At 32.5% G+C, this 17686-nt stretch overlaps 3 protein-coding genes across 3 annotated transcripts; 2 read left to right on the forward strand and 1 right to left on the reverse strand.

Annotated features, from left to right (window-relative positions):
- The first annotated feature begins 4750 nt into the window (after window positions 1-4750).
- Window positions 4751-10029, forward strand: LOC111899417 (uncharacterized). The gene is made up of 15 exons (XM_023895270.3): window positions 4751-4908; window positions 5816-5966; window positions 6096-6193; window positions 6296-6357; window positions 6493-6584; window positions 6658-6781; window positions 6856-6942; window positions 7059-7158; window positions 7415-7522; window positions 7638-7738; window positions 8517-8582; window positions 8729-8816; window positions 9175-9235; window positions 9482-9545; window positions 9807-10029. The coding sequence occupies exons 1-15, from the start codon at window positions 4851-4853 to the stop codon at window positions 9939-9941; spliced, it is 1395 nt and encodes a 464-aa protein (XP_023751038.1). The 5' UTR covers window positions 4751-4850; the 3' UTR covers window positions 9942-10029.
- A 312-nt stretch (window positions 10030-10341) lies between these two features.
- Window positions 10342-12739, forward strand: LOC111899418 (20 kDa chaperonin, chloroplastic). Its single transcript, XM_023895271.3, has 6 exons — window positions 10342-10497; window positions 10697-10873; window positions 11340-11519; window positions 11613-11768; window positions 12231-12308; window positions 12387-12739. Exons 2-6 carry the CDS (start codon window positions 10706-10708, stop codon window positions 12558-12560), a joined length of 756 nt encoding a protein of 251 aa, XP_023751039.1. The 5' UTR covers window positions 10342-10497; window positions 10697-10705; the 3' UTR covers window positions 12561-12739.
- A 470-nt stretch (window positions 12740-13209) lies between these two features.
- LOC111899419 (myb-related protein 308) lies at window positions 13210-14348 on the reverse strand. The gene is made up of 2 exons (XM_023895272.3): window positions 13968-14348; window positions 13210-13801 (listed from the first exon to the last, which is right to left on the reverse strand). Exons 1-2 carry the CDS (start codon window positions 14228-14230, stop codon window positions 13318-13320), a joined length of 747 nt encoding a protein of 248 aa, XP_023751040.1. The 5' UTR covers window positions 14231-14348; the 3' UTR covers window positions 13210-13317.
- Between the last annotated feature and the right edge of the window lie 3338 nt (window positions 14349-17686).

The raw sequence follows: 17686 nt of genomic DNA on the forward strand, positions 1-17686 counted from the left end.
GTTTGTTCCTCTCCCAATCCTCCTTTGCTTGATTCTTGTTCGTACTAACATGAAAACATGCATCCCATGCAGGATACTTACCAACTTTAATCCAAAGCTCCCTTCTGAATGCAACCCCATTTTAGACCCGACACGTTATCAGAGTCTCGTTAGAACACTACAATATCTCACTTTCACTTGTCCTGATTATTGTTTATGTGGTTCAACAAATTTTCCTCTACATGCATGATCTGCGAGAATCGTATTTCATTTCCCTCAGATGTATCCCCGCTACTTCAGGGAAGTATTACGCATGGCCTTTCGATTCGTCTATCTCATACCGATTGTTTGTCTCTTATTGGGATGGTTGTCCTCGGACATGTCGGTCAGTGTTTGGGTTTTGTTTCTATCTTGGTGACAACCTCATCTCGTGCTCACTTAAACTTCAACATGTTGTTTCTCGGTCTAGCACCAAAGTTGAGTATCGGGGTAGATAATGTTGTAGCCAAAGTTGCTTGGCTTCAAAATCTCCTCGAGTTAGGTTATATCTTATCCAATAGTATTGTTGTTTTTTTCTTGTATGTAAGTGTCGTGTAACATCTAACCTACTACAACACTACCAAACATGTGGAAAATCAATTTAATTTTGTCAGTAAACATGTTAACATGTTATCTGGTCAAGTTCGATGATACACGTCTGTCCTCACATCAGTTTGTAGATATATTCACAAAATGATTACCTACAACAATTATATATGAACTTTAGGGATACTTTAAGCATTTGGAAACCCTATGCTCCAACCGAGGGTGTGTTAAATGTTATGCATTTGTTTGTTCATATTGTATAGTGTAGGGTATTTTATAGCTGATATGCATTGGAGATCACTTCTCTTAAATTAATGTAACACGCGATAATTTAACACAAAGTACACTCATTTCTTTTTCACTTTTTACAAAATAACAAGGTGTACATTCATATTAAAATTTGCAAAATACAATTAGTTATCACAATATTACTTACAATACAAAACATCCAAAGACCGAGTCGGGTATTAAAATATTATACAACCAAAATGCAAAACTATAAAACTACTCCATGTTAGTTTTCTCTTTGTTGTGGCCTTAACTCAGTCGGGATCGGTAGATCCTCAAATACGCATCAATTAATAACAGATAGACCACTAAAGTTTAGTGAGCAACATTATCCTTAAATAATAATATCACAATAACAATCATAATAACAATGTTGTAAAAATCTCAATTGATCTTTGATTAGTCTCTATGCGCTACCTAACATACTAGAAGACGCCTAACAATTATTCACTCCCTACAAAATGAGCGAAACACTAGAAAACGATGAAATTTTAACACTTTGAATAAGTTTTATCTCAATATAAATATTTGAGAAATGATTAGTATCGTATTAATTATATTAACATATTTTGTTATGATATTAGTGGTATTTACAAACTTTGTTATAATATTAGTCATATTTAATTTTTTAAAACTCAACAAATTAGTAATTTAGGCTCCCTGTTTAATCCCCGTCTAGCTAACGTCAAACGCTTTTTATAACCTTGTAATAATGAAAACATTGCTACAATTATTCACATTGTACCTTTCAAATAACACATATACACATGTTTCTAAGTTCATATGGTATTATGACCACGAAGGCTACCAATGACTTGTTAGTTTTCTTCAACGATAGATAGTATTATAACCATAAAGGCTATTACCATACCTAAATAATGCTTCCTCATGATATTAAAGCTACAAAGGTTATCCCTAAAATTAACATTTCCCTAGACCATAGAGTTACAACCATAAAGGCTACTAGGTATTATCCCCCACCCTCCCCCTAATTGTTGATGTTCTTCCCACACCACATTCATATTCAAATGATGGTTAACTACTAACTATCAAGATGGACGAATGTATAATTACTCACTTTGTAATAATTTACATGTACCAGTCTTCAACTTTTAAAGCCCAATCTTTGTCTCCAGTTTCACAACCCCAAACACTATCAAATAAACACATAATTCGTAAGTATTACAACTCAAGATATAACTCATTTGTCTATCACTCTTGACTCAATGTTTTCATCAACTTTATACACCCTCTTATGTACAACTAATTATAAACCATGAACTTAGTTGTCTATGTGTCTTAATTCATTAATACATAGATTAAGTCCTACTAAAATCATCATTTCATTACCTTGAGTATCGATGTTCAAGTTCATCTATATGTCTTGATTCTTATCGATGTTCAAGTTCATCTATATGTCTTAATTCTTTAAGACATAGGTTTATTTCCACATTTTTCTTTAATTCATCAACTCGAGCATTAAAGCTGCATGTATACGTCATATATATGACTTAATCTCATGGTTAACTTTCCCATATCAAAATTAATTATGCTTCATGTGTAATTCATTCATTTAACTTAATCTACTAAGATATCATAACATTTCACTAATCTAACAATTCACCAAATTAGGGTTCATAATCACCCCTTTTAATATATGTGAATTAAGATATAAGTTTAATATAAAGTGATTGGAATATGATCAATGAGCCTTCTACATCATTACTACAATGACTTTCTTTTAATTCAAGCATTAAGGTTTCATCATCTCAATCAATTTTATCATTAGAGCTCAAATGAGCTTCAAGAACAAGATGGTACCTTTGATTCAGGTAGAAATGGCCCTGATCCCCTTGATCCTCAAGCTCCAAGTTTTTTCAAGAATCACCCAAATCACCCCTGATTACTTTTATAGTGTGTGTATCAAAAATTGAAGAAAGTATATGATGATTATACTCCTTATCTTCATTTACTGATTAACCGACTTTGTTCTTGACACATTACATTGTTTTCCTATATTATCATCATACTATCGGACACATGACATTATTATTCTATTACACATCTTTTTATAATTAATTCTTGATAAAGCAATGTACATTAACGTTTTACATCAAAAGATGCCTTAACTTGGTTTTATGTGTCATGTAAATTAATAATTACACTTTGTGTGATTCCTGCAACTCAACACTTAATCAAATATCCAGTTTTACCCCTGGTTATCAATAACTCCATATCTAACAGTTTAACTCAATCCCAAAAACTCAAGCTTCCTTGCATTATTGTGAAGGATTTTCCCGACCTTCCTTGAACATAATTGATAGTAATGCAGTGCATTGTTTATATGAAATAAAAAGTCAATCATATATGCAATAATACTACATCCTGGTTACATTCGAAAATCTTTGGTATTTTTAAAGTTTATGGTTGGATATCATGCAATCAAACACCACATGAATAAATTAGTTATCTATAATAGAGATCCTACGAAAAAAAGGTTAAGCAATTAGCAAACCTCTTGGAAGCATCTAAAAGTACAAAAACCTTGTCTTCTCATGGATCCACCAATTAACCTCAACATTTGCATGTAACTTTATTTTTATAAAGCAAAAACAATATCATTATAACACCATATTCATATGATATAATGAGAAACATTTTGATACTAAAGCATGATATTCACCTGTTAATCTTGAATAACCTTATATCCTAACGTGTATATTTTTTTGAATTTTTTTATTTGCGTAGTATATTAAAATAACCTGCAAACCTGTTCATCGAGCAAAATGAAAAAAATAAATGATTTTAATTGCTAAAATAAACTTTTGGTTTAAACAGGAAAACTTAAAAAAATTTGTTTTTTTTTTCTTATAAACTATTATTAGGGTGGACATACCGCTTTTTTGTAGCAAAACGGGTAAACAAACCCGTGACCATATTTTGGATTAACTTTTATGGTGACAAAAACCAATAAGTCAATAAATTATTCCGAAACCCAAAACGAAAAGACTACTAAGTAAAGCAATGAAAAAAATATATTTTATTACATGAATAGATAAAAGTCTAAAACATCAAAACGTGCAAACCCAAACCCAAAAACCGAGAAACCGATGAAACCGAAATAGAAGCAAAACCGACGGTTACGGTTTGATTTTTTTAAAAATCAAAAAGTCAGGTTCGGTTCGGGTTTTTACCCAGAAACCGACCCATCCAATTCGTAAAACCGATCCATACTTAAAATCGACAAACCGTCCCAAGAAACCGACCCATCCAACCCGAGAAATCACCCGTACTTGATTTTGTTTTGGTTGTAATAGATTATTCCGGACTTTGGTTGTAACTTGTAATATACTATTTGTTGTAAGACTCATGTTTTTTGAAGTATTTAACTTAAATTTGATGTTTTTTGAAGTATTGGATTTGTTGCTTTATTTGTAGAAAATGTGTTAAAACCCAAAATCCATGAGTTTAAACCCAAAACACGTGAGTGTATGAGTTGAATCCAAAAAACCGAAAAACCGTCCAAATAGAACTCAGAACCCGAGAAAGCGATTGGGTTATGAAATCCAAAAACCAACCCTTTATGGGTTGGGTTGAGTTTGGGTCCAAAACCGACCAAAACCGACCAATGCACAACCCTAATTAGGGTGGATATAGTTGCTTGTTTGTAGCAAAAAGGGTAAACAAACCGGTGATCATATTTTGGATTAACTTTTTTGTGACAAAAACCAATAAGTCAATAAATCATTCCAAAAACCCAAAACGAAAAAAGACTACTGAGTAGAGCCCTGGAAAAAATATATTTTATTACGTAAACAGATAAAAGTCTAAAACATCAATTTTTAATCCAAATTTACCAAAAAAATAATCGTTAAAATCCTTCGTGTTTAGCACTCTTCTCTATTCTCCTTTTAGAAGCAACCACGTAGGAAGACGCCTTGTGAAATTAAAACCCTGGAGAGCGAAGGCAACGGTAAGCAGGCAAAGAAAAGCGAGAAATGGAACAAGGCGAGGGTTCTGGTTCAAAGCCATCCGATGAAATTTGGTCCAAACTTGGTATTCCCTCTTTTTCTGCTCTTCAATTAACATTCAAAATTTCTCCTTTTTCTCAATCGCTACATGCCCCGTTTACAGTTGCACATAGAAATTATTTCTCAAAGGAATCATCCGTAAACCACATTATCGATTTGCGTATGTGATTGCCACTGAGGATTCCATGGCTCCTTTATTAAAATCTTGAACCTTTCTGCGGTTTCTTGCTGACAGTCGAATAAACATTTCAAATTTACCCTTATGGGTATTCCTATCTTTATTGATTAATATAGGGGGTGCTTAAATGTGTAGGATTAAAGCGATTATCGTGAGTTCAATAATCAAATTATTGCATAATCAATAATAGTCAATGATAGATAAGTAATCTTACATTTACCAGAATCAGGTTTCTTGTCTCAATCTCTTGTTTTCACTGCAATTTTGATATTTGATTGATTTAGGGTTATTTCATTAATACTTTGCCTAACTACTTTGTAACTTAAACATGAAATGCTAAATATTGGAAAAAAGGAATTTTTAATAACAGATGAACAAAGTGTGAATTGTACATGACCTGATGTGGAGTCTCTTGAAATCAAACTTTTACTCATTAATGATTAAGGAGACAACCTCCTGGAATGATATTAGCTTTTAGCCATATTGGGGTTTGAAAAACTCAAGAAATCACAATTTTCACTTACACTAATAAGTACCAAATCAAGTTATTAGCTTTCTTAAAACTCATAACTTGACATTTATTCAGTCTGATTGTTGCCAAATATTCGTGTAGCAACTATACAAAACTTATTGCAAAATTGGATCTTTTAAATGATGGTAAAAAGTTAAAATGTTCTTGATTCATAATTTTTACTATTTCAAAGAGTAACCTGCAATATATAAGTCCTGATAAACTGTTACAATCATGTCCCAGTTCCATCAAACAACAACATTTCAGATATTGAATTGAGGTTAGAAGAAGTGGAGATAAATTCAGAGGTTAAAATCTCTTCATTTGAAAAGCAACAATGGTGTAAAATTACAAGAAATTCAGATCTCTCTTCTGCAACATTACAAAATAAGAGGTACTTAATCACTACATTTTATATATTCACAAGCAACATTAACCACTGAACCAATTTTTTTTCACAGTATAAGAAAAAACAAAAACAAAGTCCTATGATATTGAAATTAAATGCTATATAATTATGCAGTTTAAATGTGATTTATGTTGATGGGACTGATGTTTCAACTGAAGATACAATCATGATTCGTTGTGGAAGTGAGATAATTCCTGGACATGTTTCAGAAGGTATATTATATAACATCATGCTAATAAGAGAAACCTTTTACTTATTTTTTTTAAAAAGATAAGTGCCAATTGTAATCTTTTGATTTCTTTTGATGTTGAAAGGCTATTTGAGTTACAGATTCAAAGTAATGCCAAAGGATGAGCCTTCCAAGAAGGTGTTAAAGGTATAAAATCTGCCCTAATTTATTTGATTCAGTGTCCCATTATGCTCTCAAATATTTTTTAAACAACACTTTCTTCATACAACACTTAGTGTTCAATTATCATATAGTGATAAACATGTGTTTTGTTTATTCTAGATTTCTTTAGATTCAGACCATGCAAAATGCAGCATATGTTTAAATATTTGGCATGATGTTGTCACAGTTGCACCTTGCCTCCATAACTTTTGGTAAATTTCTTGTCAATTTCATTTTCTTAAAGAAATAAACTTTCAATTAATTCTTTAGTTTTGTTATTTAAAGCAACGGATGCTTCTCAGAGTGGTTAAAAAGGTCACAAGCAAAACATGCAAGTGTTCTTTGTCCCCATTGTAGAGCAGTTGTACAATTTGTAGGAAGAAACCACTTTCTCCACAACATTGAAGAGGTACCATTTGAGATTTAAATATCATTCTATTAATAAATTTATTCATATTACACATATACATTTCTTATTTGTAGGAAATACTCAAAAGTGATTCTTCTTTAAGGCGAAGTGATGAAGAACTTGCGGTTTTAAACACCTATTCACTAATAAAATCACCTCTTGTAAGTCAAATCATTCGCATAGTTGTATTTCATATGTTTGTTTTCATGAGATTTTGTAATTAAGTAAAGAATCTTTATTACTTCTGATGATAATGCTTGAACTTTATGATCATTAGGTGATTAACAATGGAAAGAAGCCTCGAAGAAAGAGGTCACATTCAGTGTCTGAAGAAGATAATAGTAGTAGTGGCACAAATCTTGCATGTGCTCAATGTGGTAAATATATAAAATGTCATTTATCTGGTGTAAAAAAAGAAACATGGCCTTAGTACTTTTTAAACAACAAAATTGATATAGATTATACAATCTGTCAAGATCATTCCACAAAAGTTCTGAAGTTAAAAAGTTATCATTTCGATTCTTGGAAGTTGAAATTGGATCTGTTTTTATTGAACTTCATGTGCTAATAATGACAAATCACCAATCTTTCTTCTACATTTATACACAACTGATTCTTTTACATATTATTTAGGCACAGAATATGCAGGATTTCGATGTAATCAACACACAGTGCATCTTCAATGTCATGCATGTGGAGGAATGATGCCTTCAAGAACAGATATTAATATACCACAACACTGTGAGTGTTGTAAAATAATTCGATTTAGTTTCATCTTGGAGTTTATTACTTTATTATTTAAATCATATGATTGTTTATGTTGTGAAAATGATTAATGTTTTCCTTATGTTTGAAGGCATAGGGTGTGATCGAGCATTTTGTGGTGCTTATTGGAATTCTCAACAAGTTACAAGAAGTGATTCGTTTCATATGTGTGCTTTTGATACTTTTAAACCAGTAAGCTATTGATATTTTCTCATTTTTTTTCTTTTGGTTTTTTGGAAGATGAAACTTTGGTTGTGTTTGGAATGATGGAATTGGGGAAGGAATGGAATGGAATCGTTAATTCCATTGGAATGAGAAAAAAAGATGTTTGCTTTGTGTGATGGAATCAAATGGGATTGAGACTTGATATGATTTTAGTTGAATTTCAATTCTATAGCTCAAAAATATATATTTTTTATAATCTTATATGTGTTTTTAATGAGCTTTTATTATGTTTAATATTTTCTTCTTAAATAAAAAAGTTCAGTAACTATAATAAAATAACGTATAACGTAAAGTCAATACCATAGATTGTATTTTAACTAATTCGAAGTTATGTTTTCGAAAAATAGCTAGAATATATTTTGTTATTATAATGATATAATCGTTTGTTTCTAATGAGCTTTAGTTATCTTTAATATTTTATTTTTGCAAATATAAACTTCATTAGTTATAATCAACTAATGTATAAAGTAGAGTTAAAAGTAAAACTATATACAATATATATTTACATATAATATAAAATTTTCATATGAAACTTCATTCCATTCCTACAGATGAACCATGGAATGTAATGACTCATTCCATTACCTTTGCTTATTCTATTATCCAGATTCCTATGTTTCTCTTTATTTATCAATGTTGCTTTCATGGTGTATATTTTTTGAAAGCATGATTAAAAGTTCTCTATATAACCTTTTGGTTTTAGATTAAAAATTGTTGTAATTCAACCTGTAAAAACATTCTACAGATTGCAGAAAGGATTATAACAAGAATTCCTTTTTTGGCACATGAAAGGAACAGACATGAACAAGATGTAAGAAGCTACTTTCTTTTGTTCTACATAAAAAATATTCATATATAGTTTATCAGATTAAGTCATGTAAAACAGAACCTTAATGAGATACATACTATGTTTATAAACATTAATGGAATTTGATTACTTATTAGCATATTTTTCAGATAACTGAAAGATGTATAAGACAGATGGGGAAAACTCTACAGAATGTTGTCTCAGAATGGATTACAAAGTTGAATAATCGAGAAATAGGTAAAGCAATTGCTTTATGATGATTAAAGTTAGAAAATGGTTAAAATGTTAAATGCAAAAAAATAATGCAACAACTTTGCACATTTCGTTTTCCTATTTATGCAACAAAATGGTTTTTCAAATATAAAGGTGCAACCAAATGTCATTCTAAGACCAAAATATGCAACAAAGTTATGCTTTTCAAGTCTTAAGGTCAAACTAGTTACTTTCAAATTGAAAACCAATGTGGTTTATAAGTCAAAGCTAAGTTGTTATCAATCTTTGGAGTTAAAGCAACACGTTTGAGAGTCAAAAGTCAAACATTTGACAATCAAAAGTCAAATGTGGTTATTAAGAGCTTAAATTATGAACATTGCAGATCGTACAAGGATGCCACTGAATCACACAGAGATGATTACAGCTGGAACACATGTTTGCAAGTATGTTTTATGAGTTTGCACAATAGATTTATTGGTTAAATGCAAGAAATAGCAACATACTTTTATTACAATATACAAATAAATTGTTGTAATAGAATGAAATAGAAGTAGGATGCTATACTATACATGAAAGTGTGTTGCTATTTCGTGCATTAAGCCGTGGATTTAAATAGTTTTTAGCATCTTTGACTTAAGTTGGAAAATGATTCTAATTTTTAAAATTGATTGATTTGTGTTTTCGTGCAGTGATTGCTTTGATAAGCTAGTGTCATTCCTCTTGTACTGGTATCGAGTCAGCATACCAAAACATGTACGTATATCCACATTTCAATCACTTGTAAATTATGTTTGACCACAAAAGTCAAACTACCTTTTTTTTTTCTTAATTGGAGGAAATTTATGTCTTCAAAAGTCAAAATTTTGGAGACATCATTTTGTGATTACGGGTGATTGACTTTTTGAATTCATGATTGGGAAATCTCTAGAAAGCTTGTGTCATGTTATGTCATGTCCTGTGTAACAAATGCAGTCTGAGTGAGTGAAATCCTGACATTGGAATTTGTTCTTGTAGCTTCTACCTGCCGATGCGGTGCAAAGGGAAGATTGTTGGTATGGTTACACTTGTCGAACACAACATCATAGTGAAGATCATGCTCGTAAAAGGAATCATGTTTGTCGTCCCACGAGGGGTAGTATTGGAAATTAGTAGCGATTTGAAATTGTTAGCATCTATTTTCTTTGTTTTTGTAAAATAATTTTGAAGGTAATGTAACTAAACTTGTGTTTTAAAACAATCGCGTTTTATTTTTTTCATTGAGACTGATGTTAGTGAAACAAAATTAATGATTTCTTATCTCACCAAAAAGATAGGAAAGAGGCTTGCATCTTTGTGTAAAATACTTTAATGTCCTTATCATTTTAATCTTACAAAAAAAATCTGAAAATTTTATCCAATCATGTAACAAAATGTAACACATCTTGTCAAGAACCAAACAAAGTTTGTCATTTTGTGAATGTGTTTAACTTAGAAAAATATGGGCAGAAAACAATGTTAGATGGGTTCTGGTTTAACAGATTTAACTAAAACCACTCAAACGACGTCGTTTGGAGTAGTTCCAAGAAACAAAACGAAGATAAACAAACCTTCTGGAAACGTCTCTTGGAAATATAAAACCCATCATTTCGTCTCTAGGGTTTTGTTATCCTCTCCGTTTTCAGTCACTACTAGGAATATCACAGCAACCACCTAATCTCTCCCCAAGGTATGAATTGTCTCTCTAACAACTTGTATTTGTTGTAATTGATTGATGTAAATTCATTGCTGTTTAGTTTCAAAATCGACAGTAGCCTTGAATTTATATCGGTTTTAACGTTGAATATTAACTTGCGAATTGCATAATCCAAACGAATCTGTACCTATGGTTTACTGAATTGGTTTTATTTTATTGTGGATTGTTTTAGGTTTAGGAAATGGCAGCTGCTCAGTTGACATCGACCTGCTTTCTTCCGTCGTTTGAAGGTCTGAAGTCTTCAACATCCAAAGTTTCATCGATTGTGGTGTCTTCTCCGTTTAGAAGCTCGACACTCAGGTCAACCCGTAGTCTGGTCGTCAAATCTGCTACTACCGTTGCTCCCAAGGTCAATTCTTGCACCAATTTTTACTTCTGCTACCTACTCTTTATACACTACCTGCTTTTTTGCTTTGTATAATAGCCAATAGTATTGATTCCTACAAAAGGCTCAAGGAAATGAAGTACTTGTTCTTAATTGACATTTGGCAACCAATCACTTTCACTACGAGTATACCTTAGTTTTCCTTTTTGTTGAAGTTGATATTCGAATTGTAGTAAGTTTGATAATGATAAACCACCTTAATGACTTATTAGCTTCTCTTTTATGGAGTTTGATTAACAAACTTGGTTTCGTGAGTCTTTTTCTTGGCGTCTACAAATGCAAACTTGTTATCACGATTAGGTGGTGTTCGGATGTTTGTGTTGAAAGTGGTTAAAATCAGAATCAAAATTAGTTTTGCAATTCTCGTGTTAAGATTCCATTCTTTCCAAAACACTTTCTGATAAACGTGATCTTTCATTTCATCCTGCAGTACACTTCATTGAAGCCATTGGGTGACAGAGTGTTGGTAAAAATCAAGGCTGCTGAGCAGAAAAGTGCAGGTGGTATATTACTCCCATCAACTGCACAAACAAAACCTCAAGGTGGTGAAGTTGTTGCAGTTGGAGAAGGCAGGACAATTGGCCAAAACAAGGTGGAAATTGGTGTCAAGGTAGTAATTATTTTCTTATTGCTAAAAGCACTTAAGATTTAAATGTATGTATTGAAATAATTTAAACTAACTATTCGTATAATTATTTTGAAGACTGGTACCCCAGTTGTATACTCCAAGTATGCAGGGACTGAAGTTGAGTTTAATGGATCAAATCATCTCATACTGAAGGAAGATGACATTGTTGGTATTCTTGAAACAGAAGATGTTAAGGATTTGAAACCTCTTAATGACAGAGTTCTTATCAAGGTTAGTTATAAAACTCTTAAGGGTATTTTGGGTAGGCATCCATAAATATGACCATGTTAATATATCATCCTCTTAATTTGATCTTCTACTTCCATATGTTGAATGAGAACTGGCTAATCACGTGTGTCTGGATAAAGTATTGTAGGGATAAATGGTTTTCAAATAGTTCGAGTAAATTACAAATTTGGTCCTTATTAAGCTTCCAAAAAGGAATCTTTTTCAATGGAGCAAATTTTTCAAATTTGGTCATTATAAAAAACTTAACAGTTGAATAGTTGGATTATAGCAATTCATGGATCAAAATCATTATGAAACCTTGCAATTAGGACCAGAAGCGAAAAAAGTTTCCTTTCTGGACCTAAACTGTAAACAATGACATAGCACAGGGACCAAATTTGTAATTTATACATAGCAATCTACTTTTGCTTTACATTCTCATCAAGTCTAATGTTTGTATAAAAGGTTGAGGAAGCTGAGGAAACGACAGCTGGTGGCTTATTGCTTACACAAGCAAGCAAAGAAAAACCCTCTATTGGCACTGTAAGTGACACCTGTCACATTGTATCTTAATTTTTTTTTCTTTTGCGTCTAATGATGCTTAATGTGACTTGATTACAGGTGATTGCAGTAGGACCTGGTCCTTTAGATGAAGAAGGAAAAAGAAAAGAGCTTCCATTGTCTCCAGGAAACACTGTTCTTTACTCAAAATATGCAGGGAACGACTTCAAAGGAACAGATGGCTCTGAGTATATTGCTCTTCGTGCTTCTGATGTCATGGCTGTTCTTTCATAGTCATAAAAATCAATGTTCATGTGATGCAAATTCGAAATAGGAAAACATAGCATTGAAGCAATGTAGTAATCATTTCTTGAAAAATCAACAATTTTCTGGGCCTCCTTTCGTTAAAAAGATTATGTTCACAATATAATTCGGTACTTTTTTTGCGAGTAATAAGTAACTTCATTTAATTATTGGTTGGTGTATACCAGTATCAAGTAAAAAATAGTGATTTCCCTGATCAAAACGTATGTCAGGTTCACCCATCAATGAATCAATCAGAATCACATTTAATTTGTCTTTAAATTTTTTAGCCTAACAAGTTTTATATCAATCTTCGGTTGCTCTTAAATTCCAACCTAACACGTTTTGTCGACTTTTAATTGGTCTCAAGGTCGAACCTAACAAATTTAATATGGTACACACGCATTTAATCCAATCTTTATGCATGGTCTGCCCACGTGTCAACCTTGCGAGTTAGCAAGGACCACCTAACCATTATTAATGCTATTGGATAACAATAATAATTATATCAAAATTCAAAAGATCGAATTACTATACCATATGTTACATATGTTACACTAGTCATCTAATATTGGATAACTATGTAACATATGTTAGTTGTGTCATATCGGATGTGTTTCGATATGGTTTTAGATCAAAATTGTTTATGCCCAAAAAAAATCGGCTAAAAAGTTTATAGCTAATTAGCTACATACAGTAATTAATATGATTATCATCTACATCTGCTGAAAAAAGAAAAAAATCAAACCTACCAAAACCAACTAAAACCAATACTATGCTCTTTGACATACAACAAGTGTTCATCACTATTTCTCACAGTTCCTCCACATCCATCACCAATCCTTTCTTTATATAAAGAAAACGCAGAAACCGGTGGTTGCACCACCACCACTGGTTTCCGATCAGAAACCATTGGTAGACCAATGGAAAGCTCAAGGTTGATGTCAGGGTGTGTGATATTCGTCACCGGTATGGATTCTTCACTGGATAACCCGCTAGTTGTACTACTACTACTCACACCACCACCACCGCCGCCGCCGCCGCTAGTTGATGTATCAATAATCTTTGTAGAATATTCCGGTGGTGTCGGAGGTGCTTCCTCGATGGTTTTTACGACATTGGTGGTGGTTTGATGGTTGTTGACAACTAGTTTCCTCTTGATGTGGGTGTTCCAGTAGTTCTTGATTTCATTATCTGTTCTTCCGGGTAATCTTGACGCAATCATTGACCATCTGTAACAGAACGTAAATACGTAAATGTAATTAGACTTATTTAATGAAGAATATCAATGGGTTCATTTGTATCATGATTTCGAACGAGGATAATGAAGCGAGATTCCTCTTTTTTGACCCTAATAAAGAATAGAATATCAATAGAATGAAGAAGAAGAAGACGTACTTATTGCCGAGAACTGCATGAAGGCTAACGATGAGTTGATCTTCTTGTGGGGTGAAATTGCCACGTTTAAGATCAGGTCGGAGGTAATTAATCCATCGGAGCCTGCAACTTTTGCCGCAGCGATTCAAACCGGCGGATTTAGGGAGAGATCTCCAGGAGCCTTCGCCATGAGCGTTGATGTAGGAGACGAGACGTTCGTCTTCTTCTTTGGTCCATGCGCCTTTGTTGGTGTGATCCTTTTCACAGCAAGGCGATCGCACCATTGCAGGAGGAAAGAAGAGGAAGACGAAGAAGAAGAAGAAGAAGAAGGAACAAAGAAGAGAGATTGATGATGGGGAATTGAGTGGGGAAATAAATAAGGAGTTGGTGGGAGAGAGAGAAAGAGTGGTTGTGATTGAAGTTAGTGCTGGATTTGGTAGGTACTTCTCTACCCTACTTTCCATCTTCCCCTTTTCATCCTATTTATTATATTTTTCTTTTCAAAAATTAAATAAATAAATTAAAATTATATATATATTTGTTTTCATTAAAAACATTTTGGACAAATCAAATATCTATTTTAATAAATAAAAATCATTTATATAACTTGTTATTTTTTCATGCATGATGTCACATATCATATTTTATGATAATTTTAAATTAAATTATATCTAAATGTTAATTTTTGGTTTTTTCTATTTTATTAAAATTCATATAATATTTAGATGTAATAAATATAATAATAAATATAATAATAAATACATATCAAATTCATTAGTGCAACTTTCCTTACAATTTTTAAATTTCTAAACTAAATCCAATTATTTTAAATTTTTATTTAAATTCAAAACAAAAATGAACACTTCAATTTTAATACTTAAAATATTTTTTTTATTTCCTTATAAATTCAAACTTTCTAAAATTTTAGATCTTATTTATTTTGATTTTTTTGAATAAACTTATGTAGTACATAAGTCTCACAACTAGTTAATATTATATGAACCAACTTTCTATTTTTCTAGTTTACAGTTGTCACTTGTCGTTAGACCACCATTAAACTAAAAACAAACTTAGGGCGTGTTCGACACAGAGCTTTTGGGAGCGTTTGAAAGTTTTTAGCTTCTAGCGTTTGACAAAATGCTCCGTTTTGAACATAAAACATTGTTGGCACTACAAGCTTTTAGCGTTTAGTTTAAACAAAACGCTCCAAATTAAAATGCTACTTCATGTAGCATTTAACAAAATGCTACAAGCTACCCGCCACCCGCTACAAGCTATTCGCTACCAGCTAATTTTGCCGAACACGCCCTTAGTGACATTTTTTTGCTCGTATTCACAGCTTAATAGAACAAATATTATAGCTTCCATCTGTCTGGTAACACTTTTGAACGTATACATTTTCATTTTTACAGCTAAATATACAAAATTTAATTAAAAAAATAGAATTATGCATTGACAAATTCAATTTTCTTTTCTAAATTATAGATCTTTTTAAAAAGAATGTATCGTTTATAAGACATATTCACAGTTCCAAATATCATATTCACAGTTCCAAATATCATATTCACAGTTTAATAAACATATTGATTCGCTAATTCACATTCTACTATTTTTATGCATATATTCATTCATATTTTAAGAAATTTATATAAAATACATAATGTAATACAATACATTTTCAATTTAATATGTAAATTTACAAGTTAATAAAATACATTATACACTAATTCACATATTCAAAGAAGACCAACACAATTCTATCACCACCAACTAGCGCCCATACCCCCGTGACAATCATCGTTCTTTCCAAATCAGATCTATATGTAAAATCATTGATTGACAACTTAAATACTATATCCACAGTTTAATAAACCAATTAATTCACTAGTTCCTAGCTTAATACAAAAAAATTATAAAAACTAATACATTCTTACATATTTATACAACACAATCTAAATATATTCACAAGAAAATTATTACAAACATTCATACATAAATCATTTATATTTTAACTCAAAATTCATTAAAAAAATTTGCAGCTTAATACAGTCAATTCACAATTTTGTACAAAAAAATCCACAACTAAATATAATGTAACACCCTGTTTCAGATGTTTCTTAATTTAGGGATTGTAGGTTGTAATTCGATCATGTAAAGACTTTGGGATTTGAGAAATTAAAGTTTGGACCTTATTAAAAGTTGATAATATTGGTTGTGAAATCTAAGCCCTTGATTCGCGTGTTTGAACCGTAGGGTAGAAAATAAAAGTTACAGGTCAGGCTTCTTGCATGGATTATGGTTTTAGATTGGCATGCGTTAAGCTAAAAGTAACTAGATAGGATTATGGGGTTCGTGAATACATTTCTGTGTATATAAAGAATGCCGAAATTGGAGTTGAAACGAAGAAGTTATGGTTGTTTGAAGTTGAGCAGGAAGAGGGAAGTTTTTCCCTACACAAGGTGTATTGTAGCTACGCATGGTATAATGGTTGATGGAGGAACGCATTCTTAATGATCTATGCATGCGTAGATTTAGCTATGTAGGGCATAGCCGATACTGATCAAAACCGTAATTGAGGGGCTGTGAGCCCTATTTAAAGGCTCTAATCCCTTGGGAGCCTTCCTGTGCTCAACCTCTACCCTCATTTGCAGTAACCTCGAAACCCTAGCTATTTTGTGAGGATTTTGAAGCATTTGTCTGATTCCTTGTGTGTTTTGTGAATAAGGAAGTCATTGAAGGTGTGCTTGGGAGTGCAAGCTTGTAGATCCAAACTTTACTCTTCTTCAACATTCTGTATAAGGTATAAAGCTTGAACCTTGATAATTCATTTGATAGATTTAGCTAGTTATGTGTTTTATGAACATGGGCTACTCTAGACCTCATGAGTTTCATTTTCTATCATTTCTGAGCTTGGAGAGTGATAAAAATGGGAGCTTGGTCACTCCCATCCTTCCATGCATGAGTATTTGGGCATTGGGGTGTGTTTTGGACTTAGGGTTTGGTATTGTTCTCTTTTAGTCCATGCAAAGGCATAAAGTTGAAGACTTTATCACTTATGATGTTTATTAGGTCCAAATATGAGAATTGGATGGTTGGTCTTTCTACATTAAGTGCTTAATAAGAAGTTGGCATAATAGGGTATTACGAGGGTCGTAATCCTGGCTATGCGGGGCGTAGCATGATATTGCCCCATTTTTCCTTATAAGGATCTATGTAGGGCGTAGAGCATAGGTACGCATGACACTGAACCAAAAATAAGAAATTTGGACAATTTGGATTAAGGGTCAAGTGGAGTGGGTTCTTGACTTGGTAGGGTAAAATTATCTTTTACCCCAGAGAGAGAAAGATATTATGAGCTAAGGCTTTTGAGTGGGAATAATTACCTTAATTTCTCACTAGGATCTTATTGTTTATTGATTAGTGTGGGAAGTTCTGGCATCGGCCGCTCGAGTGTGAGAATTGTCTGTCTTCGAATTGAGATGGGTCTTTTCACTATACCGTGCAGTATGCTAGCTATATTTGTGACTCTTGCATTGTGTGTTGGGCTGGACCCGTTTGTATGCATGTTGGATTGGGCCCATTTTTATGTTGGGATGGACCTATTTGTATGTTGGCCTGGACCCATTGATATGTGGGGATGGGCTTGTTGGTATGAAGGGTTGGGCTCAATATTATGGGTTAGGCCCAATGTAAGGGATGGGCCCATTTATATGTATGGTATGCAGTATTTTGGAGAACTC

Source organism: Lactuca sativa, chromosome 1 (genome assembly GCF_002870075.4).
Source record: "Lactuca sativa cultivar Salinas chromosome 1, Lsat_Salinas_v11, whole genome shotgun sequence".
Lineage (NCBI taxonomy): Eukaryota > Viridiplantae > Streptophyta > Magnoliopsida > Asterales > Asteraceae > Lactuca > Lactuca sativa.

Bases quoted from the DNA above. Each gene is read 5' to 3' on its own strand.
- LOC111899417 (XM_023895270.3), top strand. From the start codon at position 4,851: ATGGAACAAGGCGAGGGTTCTGGTTCAAAGCCATCCGATGAAATTTGG. The intron at 9,236-9,481 runs GTATGTTTTATG...GTTTTCGTGCAG, and splicing joins GCTGGAACACATGTTTGCAA to TGATTGCTTTGATAAGCTAG. The intron at 9,546-9,806 runs GTACGTATATCC...TTGTTCTTGTAG, and splicing joins GAGTCAGCATACCAAAACAT to CTTCTACCTGCCGATGCGGT.
- LOC111899419 (XM_023895272.3), bottom strand. From the start codon at position 14,230: ATGGTGCGATCGCCTTGCTGTGAAAAGGATCACACCAACAAAGGCGCA. The intron at 13,802-13,967 runs GTACGTCTTCTT...GTTCTGTTACAG, and splicing joins CATGCAGTTCTCGGCAATAA to ATGGTCAATGATTGCGTCAA.
- LOC111899418 (XM_023895271.3), top strand. From the start codon at position 10,706: ATGGCAGCTGCTCAGTTGACATCGACCTGCTTTCTTCCGTCGTTTGAA. The intron at 10,874-11,339 runs GTCAATTCTTGC...TTCATCCTGCAG, and splicing joins CTACTACCGTTGCTCCCAAG to TACACTTCATTGAAGCCATT. The intron at 12,309-12,386 runs GTAAGTGACACC...ACTTGATTACAG, and splicing joins AAAAACCCTCTATTGGCACT to GTGATTGCAGTAGGACCTGG.